General features: G+C 45.6%; 1 protein-coding gene across 2 annotated transcripts in view; it reads right to left on the bottom strand.

The window, feature by feature from the left end:
- LOC309518874 (ectonucleotide pyrophosphatase/phosphodiesterase family member 7-like) overlaps positions 1-25,696 on the bottom strand; it is a 62,371-nt gene that overhangs the window by 21,447 nt on the left and 15,228 nt on the right. The window contains exon 3 of one of the 2 annotated variants that reach the window (XM_082199425.1): positions 2,244-2,427. In XM_082199425.1, coding sequence (XP_082055551.1) covers positions 2,244-2,337 — 94 coding nt within the window. In that variant the 5' untranslated portion in view covers positions 2,338-2,427. Of the gene's footprint in view, positions 1-2,243; positions 2,507-25,696 lie in introns of those variants that run through there. The other variant, XM_082199424.1, reaches the window with a different exon arrangement.

Below are 25,696 nucleotides of genomic sequence, written 5' to 3'. Positions count from 1 at the left end.
CCTTTGTAAGAGATGCCCCTTTTCTTAACATTTTTTTTTCCTTTTTGCAAAGAGCAGAAGAATCATTACAAGGTAGTTGCTTAATTGGTCCCTGAACTTGAAGATAAGATTTTATCTTGAGTTATGTAAGGTTTATCTCTTGGTATCTGATAAGGGCTTTGATTAACATGCACACACACACACACACACACACACACACAGACAGACACACCCTTTACAGATTATTCTTTCCTGGGAGGCAGTCACAGGAGTCATATACCAGAAACATTATTCCCCCTCCCCCACTCTTGTTTTATTGGTGAAATCAGTTCATTATTGGTTCATTGGAATGGTGAAGCTATGTGAACAGATCTACTAGTAAATAAAAAATTGTCCAGTAGCACCTTAGAGACCAACTAAGTTTGTTCTGGGTATAAGCTTTTGTGTGCATGCACACTTCTTCAGAAAACATGCAAGCTTTTGTGTGCATGCACATAAAAGCTTATACTCAGAACAAACTTAGTTGGTCTCTAAGGTGCTACTGGACAATTTTTTATTTATTTCGACTGCGTCAGACCAACATGGCTACCTACCTGAATCTAGATCTACTAGTAGAAGAAGCAGTGTTTTGTCTACCTGCACCAAACCCCTGCTTCTATTACCTGTTCTGTTCACATAGCTTTACTCTAACAATGACTTCTCCCTGTTAGATCAGTTACGCTGGAGAACGGACAGCAGGATTGTGATCCTGTTAGCTCTTCTAGACCCCTTGGTTGTTTTTGATGCCATGTCATTGATTCTGGTATCCTTTTGGACCACTTGTCTAGCATTGATTATATGATGGGTCAGTTCTTCCTGGACGAGCATTTCCAGAAGATGGAGCTCTTCCTGAACCCCATAGCAATTGCCTATGTGGCACCACAGCAGTTGATATAAATCTCTGATACCTGTATGCTGTAGTGCCTAGGGTGTCAGACTAGGACCTGGGAGACCAGGGTTCAAATCCCCAGTCAGCCATGAGCTCACTGAATGACCTTGAGCCAGTCACTGCCTCTCAGCCTCACAGGGTTGTTGTGAGGATGAAATGAATGTGGGAGGGAACAATTTACACCACCTTGAGCTCCTTTGAGGAAAGGTGAACTATAAATGCAAGAACAATGCTATTTTAGCATCTATGTCAGGGTTGGGGAACTCAAGCTGTTTTTGCCTGGCTGGAATGTGCCCTTGAACTCTGATAATGTCTCTCGCTTGCCTGGTTCCAGCAAATGGAATTCCTCAACTTGCAATTCCCAGCAATTGGCATTCAGAGGCATACTGCCAGGCGGCGGAGGAAACAACCCCCGCAGCAGGTTGCCAGGAACGGACGAGACAAGGAAAAGTCTGCTTTTATTCAATATTCACAGAGAGAGGCTTGGGAATGCAGCCTCTCAGAATGGCATTGTCCTGAGTGACTCTCCACCCCCCTTTCCTCCCAATTCCTCATTCACCATCTCTTCTAGGGGTGGCATTAAGGACTGTTTGCTTCTGAGCCCTTTGCTCTACTACTTTCAAGGCTTGCCAGTTTCTAGGAGGGGGTGTCTGCAGTGGCGTAGCATGGGGGTGCAGGGGGGGCTGGCTGCCCCAGGCGCAACACCTGGGGGTTAGGGTTAGGGGGCGCAAATCCACGGGTTAGAGGGTGCAAATTACTTGCCTTGCCCCGGGTGCTGACAACCCATGCTACGCCACTGGGTGTCTGGAATGCTTTCTGAGGACACTGTGTCTGTCAGCTGTTGCCCTCCTGGTGGTTCCTTTTCCTCTCCCATTATTTCCCAGGTTTCCCCCTCATCTGCCTCTGAGCTGTGACCTCTCTCAAACCCCTGTTGTAATTCTGAACTGTCTTCTTCTTCTCTGGAAGGGTCAGGCTGGGGAGGCGGTCTCCACCATTTCTCCTCTGCCCAGTCTCTGACACATAGTTAAAAACACAAGAAGAGCCTAATGGCTCTTCTATTCCAGCATCCTGTTCTCACAGTGGTCACCCAGATGTGAAGCACCCAGATGTGAAGCTATGGGAAGCAGACAAGCAAGATATGAGTGCAACAGCTTTCGACAGCCGAGAAAGAACATAGCCATTGTGGTTAGTAGCAACTGATAGCCTTTTGTCAGACCCTCTATGAAAGCCACCCAAGTTGGTTGCCATCACTACATAAATAAAACAATACATAAATAGAATAGACCTTTTACTAAGGATGAATGCCAGATAGCTGGGGAATATGGGATGGACTTACCTGAGATGGTTGTGAAATGGGATGGTGAAGTCATGGTCACAAAGGGAGGAGTTACATATTCCGCTTTCACCCCTTCTTTGACCAAGTGGTCCATGTTTGGAGTGTCGACATCCTGGTCATAATTCCACCGGAATCCATCGAAGGAGATCAAGAGGAGTTTATGGGTATTTGCTTTCACCTTGCTCTGTGTAACAGGGTAACAAGCAGTGGCTGTCAAGAGGGCAAACACCAGAGCAAGGAAGTTTGTGATCTTCATCTTGAGATGTCCAGCAGTCAAAAGAAAGTTCTCTATCTTACTGTCTGCTTTTCTAGCATGGTTGAAAAACACATACCTATTTACATATATCTAGAGCTGATCAGAGTAAAGTTCAGCACAGATAAGACTATTCATAGCTGCATGCTCATCTTCTTACTATCACCAGTTTTTATGAAATGAAAACCACGCCGCCAAATACAAATGAGATAAAAAAGTATCTTTTGAAATCTGAAAAGATACTAGCAAGCTGCTAGTAAGGATGGATTCTTGACCATTGGCCATGCAGGGTGTGGCTGATAGTGAGGGCCACCAGCTTGGATGGCTTTAGAAGAGGATTGGGCAAATTAATGGAGGAGAAGGCTATATTGATACCTGCCATGATTTGCCTGCATAGTCAGAGGCAGTAATCCTTCTGAATACCAGTTGCTAGAAATCACAGTGGGGGAGAGTACTTTTGTACCCGGGTCCTGCTCGCCAGTGTCCCACAGGCATCTGGGGGTGGAGCATTGTTGTACAAGATGAGTCACTGGTCTGATCCAGCAGGCTCTTCTGATGTTCTTAAGTGTTGCCCAACAGCTTCTGGAGGCCACCATGTTGGTGAAGGCTGGGTGACCTGATTAATTGGGCAGCATTTTTAAAAAGCTTTATTTCGTGCAATGCTCTCCCCAGGGAAGCTCGCCCTTCAGTGTATCTGAAGAAGTGTGCATGCACACGAAAGCTTATACCCAGAACAAACTTAGTTGGTCTCTAAGGTGCTACTGGACAATTTTTTTACTTTTTTAATTTATTTCGACTGCGTCAGACCAACACGGCTACCTACATGTATATTAAGTGCATTTAAAGCCCATGCCTTCCTCCAAAGAATCCCGGGGAGTATAGTTTAGTAGCTTATACAGACTGAAGCTTCCAGGATTTTTAGGGGAACCCATTGGCTTCAAATGTATGGTGTGCACAGTATCTAGAAGGCAGCAGGTTATTGAAGATTGGCATAAACCATTTGGGAGAAATTAGATTTGCAGTTGATTTTCAGTTATCCAAAATTAAGCTTGGCCTTTTGAGAATGCACACTCTTATTGCCATGACCTCTCTTAGCTCTCCAGATCTCTCTAGATTCTGGAACTCTGACCCTCCCAGGCTTTCATCTCTGATTCTTGATGCCTTAGCCAGCCACCACAGCCCATCATTGACTGGCTACACCAGTTGCATGCCAAGTGGGCCTTCCAGGGGAGCAGGGGAGAGTCTCCCACGTTTGGAAGATGGGAAGGTCAGTAATTCAGGCAATCACTTGTTCTAGGGAAGGAGAGTGAAGAAAATTAAACTGCCAACAATGAATAATGAGAAATCTTTGATGGAATTAGTGATGCTGAACAGGGGCTTAATGCTTCCTTATTTCCTCTGAAGCCGAAAGTTTTAACAGAGAAAGAACAAGAGGAGAGAGAGAGAGAGAGAGAGAGAGAGAGAGAGAGAGAGAGAGAAGAACAAGTGTGCCAAGAATCCAGCTCTGAAGATGAAGAACCATGGGTTGGGCAGAGATACTTTTTGGGGAAGACAATATGGACAGTTGAATTGATAGGTTAGCTTCTTTAGCATGGAGGAGGAGGAGGAAGAAGAAGAAGAAGAAGAAGAAGAAGAAGAAGAAGAAGACCAACAACAGGCAAATGAAGTCTGCTGTGGTCCATCTTTCCCAGCATCCTGCTCTAATACTGGCCACCAAGATGCCTCTGGTAAACTGGCAAGCAGGACCCTAGCATAAGAGTCCTCTCCCCTTCTGGGGTTTCCAGCAACTGCTATTCAGAAGCATTACAGCTTCCAACCATGAAGACAGAGCATAGCCATCATCACTGGTAGCCATCGATAGCCTTGAAATAGTGGACAAAAGAGGACATAGGATTTGCACAAATTTGCACATACTAATGGATTTATGGATGCACATTTAGAAAGAATTACTATGCTCAGTGGGCCCCCATCTGCCATCTTCCTTACTTCCAATGAGCCTTGGGGGCTGGTGGCAGTGCCTGTCAGAATCCTCCTCTTAAGTCTCAGTGTTGCCCTTGTAGAAGTCAGCAGCGAGGAGGAAGACAATATTAGAATTAGTTGGCCCTGCCTGTCATTGGCTCTGGCTCCACCTACTGTTTTGGCTCTCTGTCTTACACCCATCACTGACCATACTTTCAAAAGAAATAGACTCCATTTCACCCTAGTGAGGAAGACTGCAGCCAGGTGACCTGAGAGCTTCTTTGTTCTCCTGTCCGGCTGCTCACTGTTGATAGGCAACTTCAAAGCCCTCTTGGTTTTCCGTTCTTAGCTTTCTTTATTTTTAAACTGGGCTTATACTAGGCAGTCCTTGAAAGAGATTACTCCTTCAGATAGATAGAAGGGCTGCTCCTCTGGCAGCCCTTCAAATACATCAACCTTGAATTCCCCAGATGTTGTTGGACTACTATTCCCATCATCCCCGGCCACCTTAGCCAGCAGAGTTGTGCTATGTATCCATCACTGTCAGACCAAACTGAAAACACACTATCGCTTTGCCAGTGGGAACAGGATGGAAGACCAAGATGAAGCATCCATGTAGATTATGGATTGCTTTTCCCAGATGCATTTGGTATGGGTTGCCAAAAGTGAATAAGTACCATCCTTTGTAATCTGTGTAATGTTTTGCTTGGCTATATGTACCAAGAAGGCATGAGCATTTTGCATTAGCTTGCCTTCTTCTGATCACAGTGAGAATATTAGGGGCTAATCAAATGACTTATCATATAGCATAACCCTGCCCTTCCAACCCATAAAGAAGGGTTGACTAAATGCCCAATAAGATGTGATGTTCATTGCATGAATACAATTAACATTGTGCTATGTAAATATCAGCTGCTGAGAAGCCTACCCATCCAAACAGGAGAAGCAAATCCCAATGATGCATTGCTAAAACCTGCTCTCGATGTGGAATTGAAGTCAGTCATCAAAGACAACATCTTACCGTAGTCTAGCTTTTAGCTAGCAAAAATGTTTAGTTTGGGATTGTGGTTGGACTAGGACCAGGGAGACTAAGTTCTAACTTCCCACTGAGCCATGAAGGTCTAATCCAGAATGTGTCTTTGAATATCAGTTTCTGGGGTGCAAAAAGGGAGAGAGGGGTGTTGCACTCATGTCCTGCTTGTGAACTTCCCAGAGGCACCTCATGAGTGTTGAATTAGGGGTGTTGAATTAGGGCTTTGACCAGCAGGCTTCAAATCATCACACAGTCATTCATGAAGCTCTCTCAGTCACCAGCTACTGTCTCTCAGCCTAACTTACCTTCCTGGGTTGTTGTGAGAATAAAATGGAAGCAGGGTGAGAAAGAACCATGTGCACTGCCTTGAAGTATTTGGAGGAAAGCTGGGATATACATGCTACAAATAATAATTTTTTGTGGTCTTTATCAATTGATCACATCAATAAGTCAGCACAGTTATTGCGGCCCCCCATAACACATGTATCTCTATGGAGAGGACTAATTAAGCAGTGAACCTATTATGCATGTTCCTTACTGTTACATTTTGTAACTGACAATCCAATAACATGTACTCGCATGTGTCGTCTTTGTTTTTATGTTATGTTTATGGTGTTACTGTTGAAAACCAATAAAACACACACAGAGATATGAAATAAAAAATAAAATATTAGTTTAACAGAATGCTGGGTGAGACAGGCTCTTTCGATGGTCATATATTCATATGAAAGCAGCTTCTACAGTAAAGTGTTTTGCAAACTGTCCTAAGTGGTCCACCAAGGATTCCTCCTTTCCTCCTTAGGGGCTGAGATGTAACCAGCCCCTCTGAACCCAGGGCTGCACCAGCAATGCCCAAATGGTCATCACTGGGATGTTGAAACTGACCTTAATTAAACTTAAAATACAGCCTGTTCTCTCTCTCAAGGTTCTCTTCAAGGAGCCTGCTAATTTACTTAGCATAGGGAAACAAATGCAGCTTTAACTTTACTTTGATGGTGCTTGGATTTTCCAGAGGCAAAAGTGTCACTTTTCAGAGATTATTGATCTGTTTCGAAATAGCCTTCCTCATGGTTAATCATTAATGAAAGGGTCACACTTTTGTCCCCTCCGGAAAGATATAGTAGGCAGACAGAGACTTCTCCCTGCCCCATCTCTATCCATGACAATAAGCCTGACATCAATAGAGATGGGCCTGTCCATCCCGATTGCATTTTGCATAGATCAAGGCATTTAACCTGTCACTCTTTGTTATGCCACCCCTGTTCCAGGGGAGGAGGAGAGCTACCTCTGTATTCAGTGCGTGCCCAGCTGAATTCAGAGGGAGTGGGGAGGTGAACGTGGGCCAGAGAGAACTTCCAAGCTGGATTGGGGAGTCTGAGGCCAACTCAAAGTTTCGTTGTTGAATTTGCAGGTATGCCTCTGGGAAGGAATGAAGAGTAACAGCTCAGTAGTGGAGCATCTGGGTGTCAGGTTCACGCTCTGGCATCTCCAGGGAGGGCTGGAAAAGACTCTGAAATCCTGGAGAGCTGCTTCAAATCAGTGTAGGCACTGCTGTTCCAGCATCCTTTCCCCCACTGAGTTTGAAAGAGACCAGAACATCCAGAAAAGGCAGAGACTCCTCTTCTTGCTATCCCAGTTGTGGGAATCGTTTCAGCCTGAGTGTTGCATACCTGAAGGAGAATCTCCACCCCCTTCATTCAGCTTGGACATGAGGTCCGAGGACCTTCTGGCGGTTCCCTCACTGCAAGAAGTGAAGTTACAGGGAACCAGGCAGAGGGCCTTCTCACAGTAGCATCCTCCCTGTGGAACGCCCTCCCATCAGATGTCAAGGAGAGAAAGAACTACCCAACCCAGCCAGATGGGACGAGTATAATAATAATAGTAATAATAATAGTAACAACAACAACAATCTCCTAGGCAAGCTTCTGTGTGCCATCTTCTATGAAGAGTAGGGTCAAAAGTCAAAGTGGGCAGGGCAATAAGTGCAAATTTTACCTTTGTACCATAAGTTTGTTCAGAAGCAGGTTGCTGGGTGGGGCATAGCCACTACACCAGTTTCGCGTCAGGCTTACTGGAAAGCAGAGGGTCAAAGTGGCAGAGAAGCCAGTGCAGCCCCAAAACATCAGCAGAGCTAAGACAGTGTTCCTGCTAGTGTGTTTGCACCACGCTGAACTTACCTGCACCCTCCTCCTCTCATATCCAGCAAGCAACTTGCTAGGAAGCTAGTAGAGCATCCACTTCTAGGCTTGTTTCTACACGTGCTCCCACACCCCTCTCTATCCTCCATCCAGGCATGCAAGAAGCATCATCTGAGTTTAGGGACACAGGTCAGCCTGGTAAAAACACTCCAGGGGTTGGGAGGCTGGTGAAGGGCGTGGTCTGGGGAGAGCTCTGAGGGCCAGATGAAGAGGCCTGGGGGGCTGCATTTGACCCCACCTAGGGCTGTGGTTCTCCATCCCAACACTATCCCCAAATCCCATTGAGTTGACTCCTGGAAGATCACATCAGCTATTAACTTTGCAAAACATTTTGCACCCCTGCTTAAGATGACCGCCACACATCCAGACAGCAGAAACAACACACTGCCTTTGATCTGTCCCCCCACCCCCACCCCAAACCCCCTTTCTTTGCAAAGAACTGAAACAAGCTTTTGAAGATTTCTTGGAGATGCTTTCTCCAGTTGTCACGGGGATGAGGGGAACCAGCCTTTGCCGCTGCTTAAAGCCTACTGAAATTCCTGGATGTGGAAAAGGACCTTCAGAGCATATGCGCAGCCCTCCACCTTCTTCACCAAAAGCATCCCTTTAATGTTTTTGACTCTAATCCATTATCCAAGGCCTTCATGTGCACACTACATCATCAAAGCGAGATCCTTTGATGGCTATGGAGCTCTTTTTATAAATTATTCATCCCTCTTTTTACATCACCTACTGTGGCACCAGGGGACAAACAAATATTACAGACATGGCACCAATAATAATAATAATAAAAGTATGTATAATAAGTCTTTAAAAACCCTTCCTCCCCTGCCAAGGTTTGCATCTTGCAATAGAATACTAACCGCTGCCACCAGGTCCTTCCTATTCCAAAAGCTCCCTTGTCACACACACTCTTGTTGATTTTAATGCTGTTTTGCCAAATTGCCGCTCATTCCCAGATTTCATAAATGTGATTGATTCCTTCTGAGGACAAGCCAGCTCCCCCACCCCACCTGCCACAATTCCCTTCTCTCTTTAAATATTAGACTTGTAAATCTTAAAACAGGGTTCTGGGTCTAATTTGATGATTGGGGGGTGGGGGGGAGGAAAGAAAGATGTAACTCAGCCTGAGACATTGGAAGAAGCTTCTGAATGAGACTGCTTCAATTAGTTTCTGGACTTGATGGTCTTGTGCAGCAAGAGGGGGGGAAGAATATTTCCCAGCTTGAGGGCCACATTCCCTTCTGGGCAACCTTCCAGGGGCCACATGCCAGTCGTGGGCAGGATCAGAGGGAAAAGTGGGCAGAGCAATGGATGCAAACCTAATAATAATAATAATAATTTGTTTCTTGCTTATTCAAATATTGCCCATCTGACTGGCTTGCCCCAGCCATTCCAGGTGGCTTCCAGCAAATTAAAACTTCAAACACAGTAAAACATCAAACATTTAAAACTTCCCTTTATAGGATGTCTTCTAAAAGTCAGATAGTTGTTTATTTCCTTGACATCTGTATTCATTTTTTTTTTTACTACGCAACATTTTTATATATCACTTGCCTGTAATAAAACCTCAAGGCAGTTATAGAGTAGGCTAGTTTTTATGCGTGCTTATGCACCCCTCTGAATCCTGCACTGGATGCTCAGGGTGCAAGGCAAGGCTGGTGAGGGATGTGGCATGAGAAGAGTCCCAGGGGCCCAGATAGAGAGGCTTGGAGGGCCACCTATGGCCCCCTAGCCTGAGGTTCCCCATCTATAAGAACCTGCAAGCTCAGGTCCTGCTTGCAGGTTCCTATAGGCACCTGTTTGTCCACTGTGGGAATGCTGAACTAGATGGGCGATTGGCCTGATCCTGCAGGATCTTTGCATGTTCTTATCTCAGTTCATTGGAGATGTGAAGTTTGACCCAGCAAATTTGTGTTGGTTGTTGATCCTCAGCTCTCGGTTTGATAAAGAGCCAGACTTTGATCTTCTCATTATCATGGAGATAAAGGATATCTGCTTAGCCTTCAAATCCAATCCAGAAGATTGCTATTATTCCAAGCACATTCTCACTCAGCATTGTTGAAAGAGGGCTCTTCTGCCAGGGCTGCCCTCTCCCATTCCAAACCCAACAAGGCTGCCAGCTGAGTCTCCAACATTGCGGGTGAGACAACATCCTCTACTGCAAGGGGTGGAGAATACCTGTGGCCCCCCAGGTGCTGCTCGATAACAACTCTCACCAGCCCCTGCCAGCACAGCCAATGGGAAAGGATGATGGGGGTTATGGTCCAGCAACACTGGGGGGAGGGACACTACTCATTGCCACCCCTGCTTCTACAGCAACAAAGGGCAGTAAGATCATTGCGTGCCTGGCAGTGGAAGTGCCAGTTTTGTAGCCTGCTTAATCTCAGCTGCCTTCTGTGACAGGAGTGATAGGAGGAACCCTTTAGGAGGTGCCCTAGAAATGTCTGATACCACAGAAGTGGAACGCCTTGCTTGAACTTTCCCCATGATCCAGCTTTTGACACTCTCAATCACTAGCCCCCTCCACCAGCTCTGACATATTTTTTTAAAATATAATTTTTATTATTTTCTTTTGTAACACAATATTTCAAACATTACATTAGAATAGAATGCTGAGATACCCTTGATCTCCGGGTTGGTCCTTAATGAAGAAGCCCTGGAGGAAGACACTTTTCAGGTGTGCTGCCACCAAAAACTTCAGATCCAGGTGAAAGGGCAATCCCTGATACTCCTTAACTGCCAGCAGTTGTGATCAGGGTGTTTAGGAGGCCAGAGTATATAAGGCCTCCCTCTAGAACTTTCTGCTTGTTGGAACAAAAACAAATCCCTGGCTTCTTGGAGCTTAGCCCTTTGATTTTGACCATGGACTGTTGCCTGCCTTTGCCTCTGGATCATGTTTGGACCTAGACTGCTTCTCTCTTTAGATTTGACCTTGGTTTGTTTGTGCTGTGTTGCATCTACAGTGCTCCTCTTATTGGTGGGCACTTCATTCAGGTTTATAGTTTCTGCAATGGGTAACCGGAGCCTCTGGAGTTTGATGGCTGGATGCACTCACCTGAGCATAAGAAGAGCTTGCTGGATCAGGCCAATGGCCCATGTAGTCCAGTATCCTGTTCTTACAGCAGCCAGCCAGATGCCCTCAAGCATAACCCAAGCACAATGCATTCCTCCTCCTGCACTAACTGGTATTCAAAAGCCTGACTCCCTCCAACCTTGGAAATGGGATAACCCTAAAGGTTAGTAGCCATTGACAACCATTTCCTCCATGAATTTAACCAATGCTCTTTTAGTAAAGGTAAAGGGACCCCTGACCATTAGGTCCAGTCGTGGCCGACTCTGGGGTTGCGGCACTCATCTCGCTTTATTGGCCGAGGGAACCGGCGTACAGCTTCCGGGTCATGTGGCCAGCATGAGTAAGCCACTTCTGGAGAACCAGAGCAGTGCACGGAAATGCCATTTACCTTCCCTCCGGAGCGGTACCTATTTATCTACTTGCACTTTGACGTGCTTTCAAACTGCTAGGTGGGCAGGAGCAGGGACCAAGCAACAGGAGCTCACTCCGTCGTGGGGATTTGAACCGCCGACCTTCTGATCGGCAAGTCCTAGGCTCTGTGGTTTAACCCACAGCGCCACCTGTGCCATCCAAATTGGTGGTCCTCACTGCTTCCTATGGGAGCAAGTTTCTTACTTTTATCCTGAATCTTCCAACATTGAGTTTCTCTGGGTATCCCTGAGTTCTAGTGTTAAGGGAGAGGGTGAAAAACCTTTCCCTGTCAACTTTCTTCATGCCATGCATGCCTGGTATAAGATTGTTGTCAATGTTCCCAGTTGTTGGGTGTTGTGCTGGAGCACAGAAGCTTGAATTGTCCCAACCTGATACGGATGAGTGTTTGCTATTCCAGTCTTCCCTGCTCTTGACCCTCTCCCTCCTGTTCACTTTTATATAACTATTGTCAGAGCCTTTTATTATTATCTTTATTAATTTACTACCAGAGTGAAACTTCTAATCATTAAGATGCAGATAATGTAATTCTGAGTACACTTTAGCTGATTTTGGACTATAAAGTCCCTCTTCGGTGAAGATTTCTGACTGGCTTGCACAAATGGCCTCTTTTTCTTTTAATGCTAATGATGTAAAAAGTGAAATTTATTGAATCCGAGCTCGTGCTAATGTTCAATAAATCACGCCTTTGGAGATTTTAGGTGAAGTTGGCGATAAATACTAGGTTTAAATTACCGTTTATGTGAGTCTGGCAAATTGGAGGAAGCTTTTCCTTTCCCAAGGTTACATGCTCAGGATGTGACCCGATCACCCCCAGATTGCATTGTTTCAAATATGCCCCCCTCCACTTTGACTGCTCATAAGAACTAGTATCTCTGGAGTGTGTAGGCTAGAGGGCGTGTGTTGTTAACAGATGGGGGAACTGAATAAGTGGAAGAAATAGAGAAATGTTCAATAGCCTCTTCTGTTTTAGCTATTGGGGGCTCATGTGCAGGGATGAATATTATTGGAAGTCCGGCGTTGCAATAATGTCTCCTCTCACCTACACCTTAATTTGGGGGATGTGTTTTGTGAGTCGTGGAATTTTGGGGCAGGGTAGACTTTGGCCTTTAATTATATATGTTTACCAGTCACCTTGGATGATAAACCTCTAGGCTGGAAGTAGCCAATGCAGTACCATCTATAGGTTGTTGGTATATAACTCCCCCTGTGGGAATACAACTTTCCCCTGGGTCTGAAGTTCCACATCCCTGATTGCTGGAGATCATTCTTGGGTGGGTTGTGTGTGGTTACTTTGTTGCCGAGTAATTTTTTAAAGATGTTTTATTTTAATGGGTGTTTTTTTTACTATATAATTTGTACCCTGCTGTCCCTGTAAATTGTTCTGGGACTTTCCTTGGGCACTTAAAGCTGTCAGGAGTAAAGCAATGGTGCTTGCAAAAAGTTACCTGAACCAGTGTGAATGTGTGTTGGGGGAGGTGATAGACAAGAAGTATATCTGAAGGAGCGTCTCCATCCCCATCGTTCTACCTGGACACTGAGGTCCAGCACTGAGGGCCGGTGGTTCCCTCACTGTGAGAAGCCAAGTTACAGGGAACCAGGCAGAAGGCCTTCTCAGTAGTGGCGCCCGCCCTGTGGAATGCCCTCCCACCAGCTGTCAAAGAGAACAACAACTACCAAACTTTTAGAAGACATCTGAAGGCAGCCCTGCTTAGGGAAGCTTTTAATGTTTGATGCATTACTAATTTTTAATATTTGGTTGGAAGCCGCCTAGAGTGGCTGGGGAAGCCCAGCCAGATGGGCGGGGTATTAACAGCAACAGCAACAGCAGCAGCAGCAGCAACAACAACAACAACAACAACAACATTATTATTATTCCTCTTCACTAACTCCTTCCCTTTTAGCAACTGCTGGTTGGCACTTACTTTCATATTTTACTTCCTTCCTGCATCTTCTCCAAGTCTGGTATGGTATTGGTATGAACTGGCATATGCTAGCGTTAACTTTCCTCTTGGCCATTTGTAAAACCTATGCGCAAAATGACTTCATAGAATCATTGAATTGTAGAGTTGGAAGGGGCCACAAGGATCACCTAGTTCAACCCTCTGCAATGCAGGAATCTTTTGCCCAAAGTGAGACTCGAACCCACAACCCTGAGATTGAGTCTCATGCTCTACCAACAGAGCTATTGTTGGCCACAAGTAATAAACTTTGTTTATTTTATCCTTCCAGCCAGCAGTCTTATCAGACTATTTCATTCTGCACATGGTTGCAACCACTCTGAGGTCTACAGATGAAGGGCAGAATACAAACTTAATAATAATAATAATGATAGTAACTCCATTGAAAGCAATACATGAAGGCATTGGCGCTGCATTGAATTGGCCCTGTTAACTAGTCTGTGCTGTGAAATTCCTGTATGGGGAGGACTCTTAACTGAAAACAAAGCACACCCATTGGAGGAAATTCCCTTTGTAGCATTAGCTCATTTCTTAATGAGCCTAAGAAATCAGGGAGGGGGGGAAGCGGGTCTAGCTTCCCACCCCCCAGCAATTATTACCTCCTCCGCAGAGTTGACACGCACAATGATCATCATTACTGCGTCATGTTTTATTCACTGCTCTGGCTTTAATGATATTGCTTAAAAATTGAAGTTGCTAGCATGTGCCTTCATCTCTAGGCTAATAATGCCTGTTCAATGTCTGCTCCGTGCTTGATGTTTCTGGTCGGGATTATAGTGGTGGGAGTGGTACCAGGATATTCAAAGAGCACTCCACACTCCCAGGGATGCAAACAGCCCCAGGCAAAATTTAACCTCTTCTGCGCCAGAAGTAAACATTCTGCCAGGGAAAGGAGAGTTCAGGTTACCCACCAGTGGGGCTGGGAGGTAGGATGGGGATGCTTTCCTGCCCTCCTGGCAGGTGAATTTCTGTGGCTTATGGCAGTGGTGGGGAAGAGACCAGCATGATGTAAACAGACACCCTCCAAGTTTCCCTATTTTCTAGGGACGTCCCTGATTTAGAGAAGCCGTCCCGGTTTCTGATATGATCCTGGAATGTCCCGCTTTTCCTTAGGATAGCTCTATTTTCATTGAAGAAATGTTGGAGGTTATGAAGTTATCCAACCCCTGAGCCGTCTGAAGCCAATACTGTATAGGAAAGGTTTTTTTTAATGTTTAATGTTTTATTTAAAGCCCTAAATGGCCTTGATCCAGTATATCTGAAGGAGCATCTCCACCCCCATCATTCTGCCCGTACACTGAGGTCCAGCGCCGAGGGCCTTCTGGCAGTTCCCTCACTGCGAGAAGCTGAGTTACAGGGAACTAGGCAGAGGGCCTTCTCGGTAGTGGCACCCACCCTGTGGAATGCCCTCCCACCAGCTGTCAAAGAGAACAACAACTACCAGACTTTTAGAAGACATCTGAAGGCAGCCTGTTTAGGGAAGCTTTTAATGTTTGATGCGTTACTGTGTTTTGATATTTTGTTTGGGGGCTACCCAGAGTGGCTGGGGAGGCCCAGCCAGATGGGTGGGGTATAAATAAATTATTATTATTATTATTATTATTATTATTATTATTTTATATATGTTGGAAGCTGCCCAGAGTGGCTGGGACAACCCAATAAGATGTGTGGAGTATAAATAGTAAAATTATCATTATAGGATGGGACACCCCTATTTTCATTGGAGAAATGTTGGAGGGTATGCAAAGACATCGAGAGACGCGGGTGGTGCTGTGGGTAAAACCACAGTGCCTAGAACTTGCCGATCGTATGGTCGGTGGTTCGAATCCCCGCGGCGGGGTGCGCTCCCGCTGCTCGGTCCCAGCGCCTGCCAACCTAGCAGTTTGAAAGCACCCCCGGGTGCAAGTAGATAAATAGGTACCGCTTACCAGCGGGAAGGTAAACGGCGTTCCGTGTGCTGCGCTGGCTCGCCAGATGCAGCTTTGTCACGCTGGCCACGTGACCCGGAAGTGTCTCCGGACAGCGCTGGCCCCCGGCCTCTTGAGTGAGATGGGCGCACAAACCCCAGAGTCTGTCAAGACTGGCCCGTTTGGGCAGGGGTACCTTTACCTTTACCTTTACCTTTATGCAAAGACACCAACAGACCCAATCCAATACTCCTGCCTTGTCCCCACCCCCTAATGGTGTTCTCCCTACAACCTTTCCTTTCTCCCTGCTGGTAAGTAGTAGTGACTCAGCTGCTGGGAGATTCGGTAAGTGTCTCCACCTCACCAGGTCAGCAGGTCCTGTTACCCACTTCAGCCTCAGGTCAACAATGTCTTTCTTCCAAACATTTCTATTAGCTGCCTTTTACTGAATGCCTTCTTACAGGCTGACCTGGTCATCATCGTGGATTTTGTATGGTGGACCCCCAACCAAGCTGGTCTCTAAGGTTCCAGCCTTGAGTCTTGCCTTTGTGGCCTTAGGAACGTGCCTGATTTGTTACAGGGGTCAGATCCTGCTGCTGACGTCAGACAGCAATGCCATTGGCTTCTAACAAAGGTGGTTGGTAGGTATCCACCCACCTGTCTGGCTCCTGCACAACTCACTGGCTACACTGAGGTCCACCTTCCTTATACTGTAAGGCTCTGTGGCACAATGCGTTGGTGCGTTTTGCTCTTAACCAGAAGGTGGGTGGTTTGAGCGCACGCAGGGAGGGCTGTGGGCAAGATTCCTGCATTGTGGGGGCCTAGATGATCCTCGTGGTCCCTTCCAACTCCACAATTATATGGCTGGGCACATGCTGCCCCCTCCCAAGACTGGCAAAGGAGCCAGTACCTCAAGATTACCACTGCTCTCATTTTGCATGGAACATCCAAGAAGACTGTAAGCAGCATGCAAGAATTCTTCGTTTGCACTGGCCCTATATGCATCCCACAGGATGAGCTCCTAGCTTGATCTAACTGGCCTAACAGGAGTGGTCCCCTAAGCAGGTTTATCTGGCGGTGGCAGGAGCAGCAGATCACCACAGTTGCAATTTCTCACAGTGCCTCTGATGAAGCCTCATTCTGAGGCACCATGAGATGGCAGCTCCCAGACCCAGGGGCCTGGTGCTTGTTCAAGGTGAGGTGGATTCTTACCTCAGGCTCAGGAGTGAAATGCAACCCTCTCTATCTGGCCCTTGGGACTTTCTCCAGGCCACACTCCTCACTGGTCCTGCTCTGCCCCTTCCTTGTATTGTTAACCATGACAATGCCTCTTGCTTGCCTGAATAAAGGCTTCTGAGATGGGTATGTGTGGCTGTAGAAATCTGACTTTTGTGTGACTGGAATGTAGCCTATTGTATCCAGCAGGTGTGGGGAACCTTTTCTGGTCAGAGTGCTGCATTCTCTTCTGGCGATCTTTTGAAGGCCACATGCCAGTGGTGGGCAGGACCAGAGGCAAAAGTGGGTGGAGCAATGAATGCAAATATTACAGTCGACTAGTTTTTACATGGACACTTGCACACCCTTCTCTATCCTCCATCTCATCCAGCCTTGGGTCCCCAGCTGTTGTTGGACTACAACTTCCATCACTAGCCAGCAGGCCCAGTGCTCAGGGATGATGGGAGTTGTAGTCTAACAACAGCTGAGGGCCCGAGATTGGAAAAGGCTGATGCAGACAAGTAAGAGGCAATATCAGAGTCTAAGGACACATGTTCTGTCCAATTGGAAACTCTTGAGGGGAATGAGGAGGACCAGTGAGGGGTATGGCTGGAGAGAGTTATATGGCTGGGCAGAGTTATGTGGGCCAGAGAGAGAGGGCATGAGGTTCTCCCACTCCTTGTCTAAAGGTCTCATCAATTACTCCATCCATTTTTGCCTCTGGCCACACCTTCCTCTAGCATGTGGCCCTTGCAAGGTTGCCCATGAGATAATGTGGCTCTTAGACTGTCCAAGGCAGGCATTGGTAAGGGCCCCAACTGGGGCCAAGGAAATGCTGCCAGCTGCTACCAGGCATATGATAGGTCTGAATAGAACAGCTCCAAACAAACAAACAAACAAACAAACAAACAAACAAACACGCCCCCCCCTGCTGGCTTCACCCTGCAAGGTCTTCTCTTTCCCAGACTGTCTTCAGCTTCTGCCAAGGACCAGTCCCCTGACTTTGCCCAGTAGATATTGGCTGCGGAGTAGTTTATAGCTCTTCCTTAACATTGCTGAACAGCAATATCATTATCTGGCACACGAGTCAACCTTGTGTTATCTGAAATGTCGCTGACTGGTAGGGTGGATTGAAACAGTTGACAATACAGCCTCCCCCCCCCTCAAATTTATGGCCAGATAAATGTTAAGTAGTCAGCTTTCCAAGGTGTGTAAGAGGCTATTGCTTTTTAAATCCGATCAGCATTAATTGGCGTTACGTAACTGTATCCCGTAGGTGGGGTAATCAATCAGTAGAGGGCAAGAGAACAATTTGTGCTCAAGAGCACAGGTAGGGAACCTACACCCCACGGTTTCATTTTATGGTGAATTCACAAGTGGGGAATATTGCCTTAGTTTTCCTGATTATAAAATGGAACAGAAGTGCTAGCTTTATAATGTCCCTTTCACACTGCAGTACCTGTTGTATATATAACGGTGGCTTTTTGACCAATATACTGGTATGTTGTGCTAAATTTCATTCACATGGGTGGGCGTGGTGTGGCACAACAACAGCAACAACAACAGCAACAACAAACATCATTGGACAACTTCCCTACGCCCACCACCCTTTCCTCACATGCCTGCTTCTGTTTCCCCATGACTGTAAATAAGTGTATGCTGTTAGACCTCCTCAGATTTAATCACTTTACTCCCACAATTTCCTGGGTTAAGGGGGATGCAAACTGGGTTTCTCCCCTGTAATGAAATAACACAGAAATGAGCACTAAACATGCACTGTGTTCCATTAGTGGAATAATATGGAATATAAGATTTAAGGAAATAGAATAAACCCATGTAAATGCTGCCTAGGTAGACTTCTCCTTTGATCCAAGAGGATTTTCATATGTGTTCACAAACCACTGAACATTTCATACTAAAGTTTGCATTTCATACTCAGGGTAGTTAAAAAATATTGTGTCAACATCCTATTGTTTGAATTTGGGAAGGGAGGCGGGGGAGACCCCTCTAAAAGTGCTAATGAATTTGACAAACCTCTTCCCATCTCCTCCACAATTGCTTGTAACTTTTATTTATGACAACTTTAATGTCTCCCCATGTGGCAAGAATAAAAATAAATGGGAAAGAACATCTGGCAGATTTATTTCTGGTATTATATTTTCTTGCATGCAAAGATTCGAGGCATAGGCATTCCTCTTGCAATACTGCTGTCCTCCAAGAAAGCCAACACTTTATTAGGTTGAGGGCACTAGCAGGGAGTGGGGACTGTGGAAAGTGGGACAGCTTGGGCCTGAGAGTATTATTTTTAGCCTGCCCTTGGTGCAAGGCACTCATGGCACCATACACCGGGAACATGATCCCATTTGATCCTGACAATGCCCCTGAGATAGGTTGAGTTGAGGGGGAAATTAGATGTTGCATGAAATGAATCCAGCTCCACTGCTATCAGTGGTGGCTGGTCATCCTTAGGACTTGTAGGGCGAAAGGCAGGGAGACCAACAGTAGGTGGCGATATAAACCAATGACAGGCAGAGCCACCCCCTAGACCAGGGGTCTGCAACCTTTAAGACAAAAAGAGCCACTTGGACCCGTTTCCGAAGGAAAAAAAACTGGGAGCCGCAAAACCATTGCGACATTTAAAACAAATATCTTTCCGGAGCCGTGATCTGACAGCGGGCGAGAAGGTGACGTCGGGACGGTGCGTGACTAACGCACGCACCGCCCCCATGCGACATCACAGCCAGTACAGCGCCCTCCACAGTGGGGAGTGTCAGGGATCACAATGCACCTCCTCCCCTCACTAGTATCCACCCCGGAGCCGCGGCATAGGTGTAAGAGAGCCACATGCGGCTCCGGAGCCGCGGGTTGCTGACCCCTGCCCTAGACTCATAAGGAAGAAGGTTGGTTGAGGGCAGACTGAAGTTGCAGGGACAGTGTCCTATTTGCCCTAATAGACAAGCCTCCACTGCCTACTGTAATGTATAATACAGGATTTGGCAGCCTCTAATCTTCCTGATGCTGTTGGACTCCAAATCCCAACAGCCCCTAGTCAACTTGGCCACAGGTTTCCCACCCCTGATCTAGCAGGTCAGCCTTATTTTGACATCATGTCCTTCTGGACCACTGATTCATTTCATTGGCTCCCTCTGAAAGACAGGACAGAGAGGGCTTAAATACACAGTACTGCCGTTTTTGATAGGGTCATTTCCTTGCTGTTCATCCATGTGCATAACCAGCTATACCCCCCAAAAAAAGTTCAAGTATTGCAAAAAAGAGGGAGAAAAGCCCCACTCTTTCACTAGTGAAAGCCCAGATGAGTTCACCTGACCATCTTAGAGTCATAGATGGAAGGGATCCTGTGTATCATCTAGTCCATATTTTGGAATTCCATATTTGAATTCAAAATATTTTGAATTCCAATATTTGAGAGCACCCACTCTCCTTGTTTCAGCAGGAAGCTCTGGGCTCCATGGTTTGAAGGCACATGACATGACAAGTCTGCCAAAGCTGAGCAGATCCGAGTCTGGTCAGTTCTTGGATGGGAGATCACATAGGACTCCTGCACACACTGTTTTGAGTTCCATCATGGATGAAACTGGTGTTTGGATGGGAGATAAGGTAAAAAAGGGTAGTGTTGGTGCCACAATGTTGGGGGGTCCTCAAGCAGGACTGTTTCCCTTCGGTTGTTTCCCTTAAGCATCAAGAGGTAAGGTACACAACCCTCAAATCATATCCTGCTACCTCCGTTTTTCTTGGGTGCACAGCAAAATCGGCATGGCGGCTTTTGTGGAGCTTCAGATCCTTTCCCAATCTTTGGTCCCCTTGCAAATGTCAGCCTCTGGAGTGTATTTATTACATTTTATATTACATCTTTCTTCCAAGGGGCCCAACATGGTGTGCGTGGTTCTTTCCCCTCCCTAGTTTATCTTTACAACAACCTTGCGAGGGACAGTGATTGGCCCTAAGTCACTTTGTGAGTTTCATGGCTGAATAGGAATTTGCACCCTGGTCTCCCACGTCCTAACCACTGCACCACAGTACAGGCCCTGGGCATGCAACTCTCTCTCTCTCTCTCTCTCTCTCTCTCTCTCTCTCTCTCACACACACACACACACACACACACTGCCGCCGCCTTTAATTCAGCTCAACTCCTTCAGCATGGGAAATCTTTCTAGATGTTGTCAACTTGATGGGGCACCATGCTGTGAAGATAATAGAAGGCCTTCATTGGGTTGACCATGAAATTGACCCGAATAAGGACCCGAGGGCTGGATGGTTATCTGTGAACAAAAACCACAAGCAGAACATTGCTCTTGCTGTTAATAGGTATTGCTCCCCCCTCCCCCCCACCTTTCTCCAAAGGTGACTCTTTAATGAGTTTTGATGACTGCACGCTGAGTTTATGGCATTGCATGGGGAGAGCAGAGAGCTTTCTCCCCCTGTTGATGTATTTAAAGATTTGTAAGGGCCAGGAGGAGGGAAATCGTCTGTTTGGTGGCGTTGATGGGCACCTGCAGTGTGAATTAATGTACGGTTCAAAAACTCAGCAACCCTCCCCCCCTTTCCCAGCTCTGCTAAGGTGATCTGGATAGTGCTTCATGGGGATGGGGAGCAACCGTATTTCATATCATGCGTGCAATATAAAAAGAATGCAATAGCAGCACCGTGCGGGAAGTACGAGGTGACTGGCAGAGAGGGGGTCAACAGTGTAGACTTTAAAATTGGGATGTACCGTGAGCAGAAACTGTTGTAGGACTGGAGCTGAAAACTGCTGTCTCCAGTTCCCCCACCTCATTAACTGGCTGCGTAATTTGTGTGATTTGTACATATTCTAAGTGGGGCTGCAGAAGGGGCAGTATGGAAAAGATCTCTCCTGCCCCACGCCTCTGCCCGGTGGGGAAGACTCATTGAGAAGCCCCTATAGAGTTTGGGTTTACAGAGTCATGAAGCACTTTGCCTCAGGTACCGAAACATCTCAGACTGCTCCTGAGGAGTTGACTTAGTAGCTGCCAACTTTTTGAGCTATTGGGTATGTGTTTGGTAGTTTGGGAAAATGTGAGCGCCAGCCATAAAATGGAAGCTGCAGGGTGTGTGGCATAGCACACAATGACTGCTACATCTAAAAAAGACAGAGCGGTGTGGGCATTTTCCTCTATCTCATGCATTGTGGATCTGGATATTTACTGATACCTTTTGCAGGCACTTTAAGAGGGACTGGTGGTTGCCCACAGGTAGCCTGCTGGCAACTCCTGACCTAGGTTAGTCTGCTATGCCTCAGACTTTCTTACTGTCCTTAACCATTATGATGTCTGCTACACAGGGCAGGTGATGGAACAAGCACGGTGGGGACCAAGAGGTCTGCGGTTCTGGAACAGACCGGTAGCTAAGGCCAAGCCAGGTAGTTAGGGTAGACTGCGAAAGTGTGTGTTTTGCCCAAGGTTACCCGGTGAGTTAATTAGAATCCTTCTGACAGCCATTAGCATTATGTGTGCTTCACCTTTACTTGACAAATCACCAGTGACAAAAGCTGTTTGCTGCTGTGGGCGCTCAAGCAATGAGACCTTGTACTTATTTTAAGATTTGCACTTTTGGAGGTAGGGTGGGATAATGTGCAAACAATTTGTGCTTTGGAAGCAATTGGCTGGACAGGGCAAAACCAACTGGTGAGATTATTTATTTGTTCCATCTATAGGAACATTGGGCGCTGCCTTGATCTGATCATTGGTTCATCTAGTTCAATATTGCCCACACTGACTGGCAGCAACTCTACAGGGTTCAGGGAGGTGTCATTCCCAGTCTTACTTGGAGATGCCAGGGATTGAACCTGGGTCCTTCTGAATGCAAAGCAGACACTCTACCCCTTTGTCTCCTGTTGATCCATCTTGTTCAGTATTGTCTCCACTGTGGTCTTTCCCCTAAGCAGAGGTCCAAATGTTCCCAGACTTTTGACTGCTGCTGTGTAGGACCCCTTCTTGCATGCACCAAACGTGTGGGTGTCAGGGGAGGGTGTATGGCTGCAGGTCCTGACTTCTCTCCACCTCTAAACCCATGAGGGACTTTGCAACACACCAGTCATGGTTTCTGCAAAGAATTCTGGGGACTGTGGTTTGTTAAGGGTGCTGAGAGTTGTTAGGAGACTCTTATTCCCCTCACAAGGCTACAATTTGTAGAGTTCCCCATGAAGCAGGATTGACTGTTAAACCACTCTGGGAACTTTCTGATGGTAAGAATTGTTCAATAGTAGAATGGACTACCTTTGGCTAAATTAAACTACAGTGGTACCTCAGGTTGAGTACTTAATTCATTCTGGAGGTCCGTTCTTAACCTGAAACTGTTCTTAACCTGAAGCACCACTTTAGCTAATGGGGCCTCCTGCTGCCGCCGCGCCACCAGACCTCTGTATGGTCTTTTAAACTGTATATGTGTGTGTGGGAAAGGGTTATTGTTTTTGTTTGTTACTCTGCTATGCTTTTTGTGTTTTTATATTGTAAACCACCCTGAGATCCTTGGATAAAGGGTGGTATAGAAATTTAATAAATATATAAATAATGAAGTACATTGGAAGGCGGTGGACTCTCCTTTGGAGGTTTTCAAACAGATTGGATGGCCAACTGTCCGGGATTCTTTAGCTGCTATTCCTGCATTGCAGAGGTTGTACCTTTTGGTTCCTTCCAGCTTGGCAATTCTATGATTCTATGACAGCCCTTGAGATACTTGAAGATGGCTGCCATATCACCCCTCAGTCTTTTCCAAGCTAAACATACCCAACTCTCTCTCAAACGTTCCTCATAAGGCTTGCTTTCCAGACCCTTGATCATCTTGGTCACCCTCCTCCTCTGCACATGTTCTAGCTTGTCGATATCATTCATAAACATTGGTGCCCAGAACTGGACACAATCCCTTGGGTCAGATCTGATCAGATTGATTGAGACTATTCCGTTGAAAGAGTTGGACGGCCAGTCCTGGGTTCAGAGTCTGGCAGTGTAACATATCCTCTATGGGGAGCTTCCCCTCATCACATTGATACCTAAAGTGGAAACTGAAAAGACTCAACTTAAGAACTATCGCCCCATCTCACTCCTAAATGTGGATTACAAAATATTTGCGGATGTTTTGGCTAACAGATTTAAAAAAGTATTAAATGAAGTAATCCATAAGGACCAAGCAGGCTTTCTCCCAGGTAGACATTTGTATGATAATACCAGGAACATTATCGATATTTTGGAACTTTTACAAACAAATATTAACACCAAAGCGGTGTTAATCTTTATTGACGCGGAGAAGGCCTTTGACAACATTTCTTGGAAATTTATGAAGAAAAACTTGGAAGGGATGGGAGTGGGAAGGGGGTTTGAGAATGGAATAGAGGCAATCTATTCTGAACAAAAAGCTAAGTTGATAGTGAACAATGTGGTGACAGAAGAACTTCATATTGAAAAAGGAACACGCCAGGGGTGCCCCCTATCCCCTCTGTTGTTTATTTCAGTCCTGGAGGTTTTGCTGAATATGATAAGGGAGGATCGGCAGGTACAAGGAATACGGGTCGGAGCGAAACAATATAAACTGAAAGCATTTGCAGATGACTTAGTTTTAACATTACAGGAGCCAGAATCTAGCACAAAAAGAGTTTTGGAATTGATTCAGAAATTTGGTCGGGTGGCGGGTTTTAAGCTGAATAAACAAAAAACTAAGGTGTTAGGGAAAAACTTGACGGTTACTGAAACAGAGGGGTTTCAGAGGGAAACAGAACTAAACATTGTTAAAAAAGTGAAATACCTGGGGGTCAATCTGTCCTCCAAGAACTTGAATTTATTTAAAGACAATTATGAAAAATGTTGGTCAGAAGTTAAAAAAGATCTAGAAATCTGGTCAAGATTGAAACTATCCTTGTTAGGCCGAATTGCAGCTATAAAAATGAACGTTTTGCCAAAAATGTTGTTCTTGTTTCAGGCTTTGCAGATCGTGGACAGAGTGGATTGCTTTGGAAAGTGGCAGAAGGATATTTCTAAATTTGTCTGGCAGGGCAAAAAGCCCCGAATAAAGTTTAAAATATTAACTGATGCAAAGGAGAGAGGGGGGTTTGCCCTGCCGGACTTAAGGTTATACTATGAAGCTGCGGCCTTCTGCTGGATGAAAGATTGGATTTTATTGGAAAACACTGATGTCCTAGATCTGGAAGGCTTTAACAATTCGTTAGGTTGGCATGCGTATTTGTGGTATGACAAGGGGAAAACACATGGAATGTTTAAAAACCATATTGTCAGAAAAGCAATATTTATGGTCTGGAAAAAATACAAAGACTTATTGGAAAGCAAAACTCCGAGGTGGATTTCACCAATAGAGGCCAAAGCTCGGAAAACATCCAATATGGAGGCATATTGGCCGAAATATTGGGAAATAATAGAAAACATTGGAGGCAATTGGAGGCTGCAGAGCTTTGAAAAATTAAAGGATAAGGTGCAAAACTGGCTACATTATGCCCAAATTAATGAGGTTTTTAAGCAAGACAAAAAAATAGGATTCCAGGTGGAAAAATCGAAACTTGAGACAGAGTTGCTAGAACCAAAGACCAAGGTAATATCGAGAATGTACAACTTGCTGCTTAAATGGAACACTCAGGATGAAACAGTTAAATCAGCCATGATAAAATGGGCTCAAGACATTGGTTACAATATCATGTTAGAAGACTGGGAAAAGTTATGGACCACCGGTATGAAGTTTACGGCATGTAATGCCTTGAAAGAAAACATTATGAAAATGGTATACAGGTGGTACATGACCCCAGTCAAACTCGCTAAGATATACCATTTGTCTGATAATAAATGTTGGAAATGTAAGGAGGCTGAAGGGACATTCTTTCACCTCTGGTGGACGTGCCCAAGATTGAAGGCCTTTTGGGAAATGATCTATAATGAGTTAAAGAAGGTGTTTAAGTACACCTTTCCCAAGAAACCAGAGGCCTTCCTTCTGGGCATTGTCGGCCAGAAGGTGTTAAAAAAGGATAGAACTTTCTTTATGTATGCTACAACTGCAGCAAGAATTCTTATCGCCAAGTATTGGAAGACCCAAGATTTGCCCACACTGGAGGAGTGGCAGACGCAACTGATGAACTACATGGAACTGGCTGAGATGACTGCAAGAATCCGGGACCTGGGAGAAGAGGCAATGGAGGAGGATTGGAAAAAATTCAAAGACTATTTGCAAAAGTATTACAAGTTGTATGAAACATAAGATGTCGTATGATTTAGAACGTTAGCCCCAGCAATGAAGTTTAATTATTTATGAAATTGTTAACATTCGTGAAAGAACCAAAGTTTAAATGGGTCAAAACGATATCAGGTTATATTTTTAGAGTTAACGGAGAACAAGAGATTTAAACTTAAATTGCAATTGAAAATATAAAGAAATACATGAAATAAGGG

This window comes from Podarcis vaucheri (genome assembly GCF_965113315.1).
Source record: "Podarcis vaucheri genome assembly, chromosome: 14".
Taxonomy (NCBI): Eukaryota; Metazoa; Chordata; class Lepidosauria; order Squamata; family Lacertidae; genus Podarcis; species Podarcis vaucheri.
Note: the sequence above shows the minus strand (reverse complement) of the source record. Positions and strands in the feature narration are given on the sequence as shown.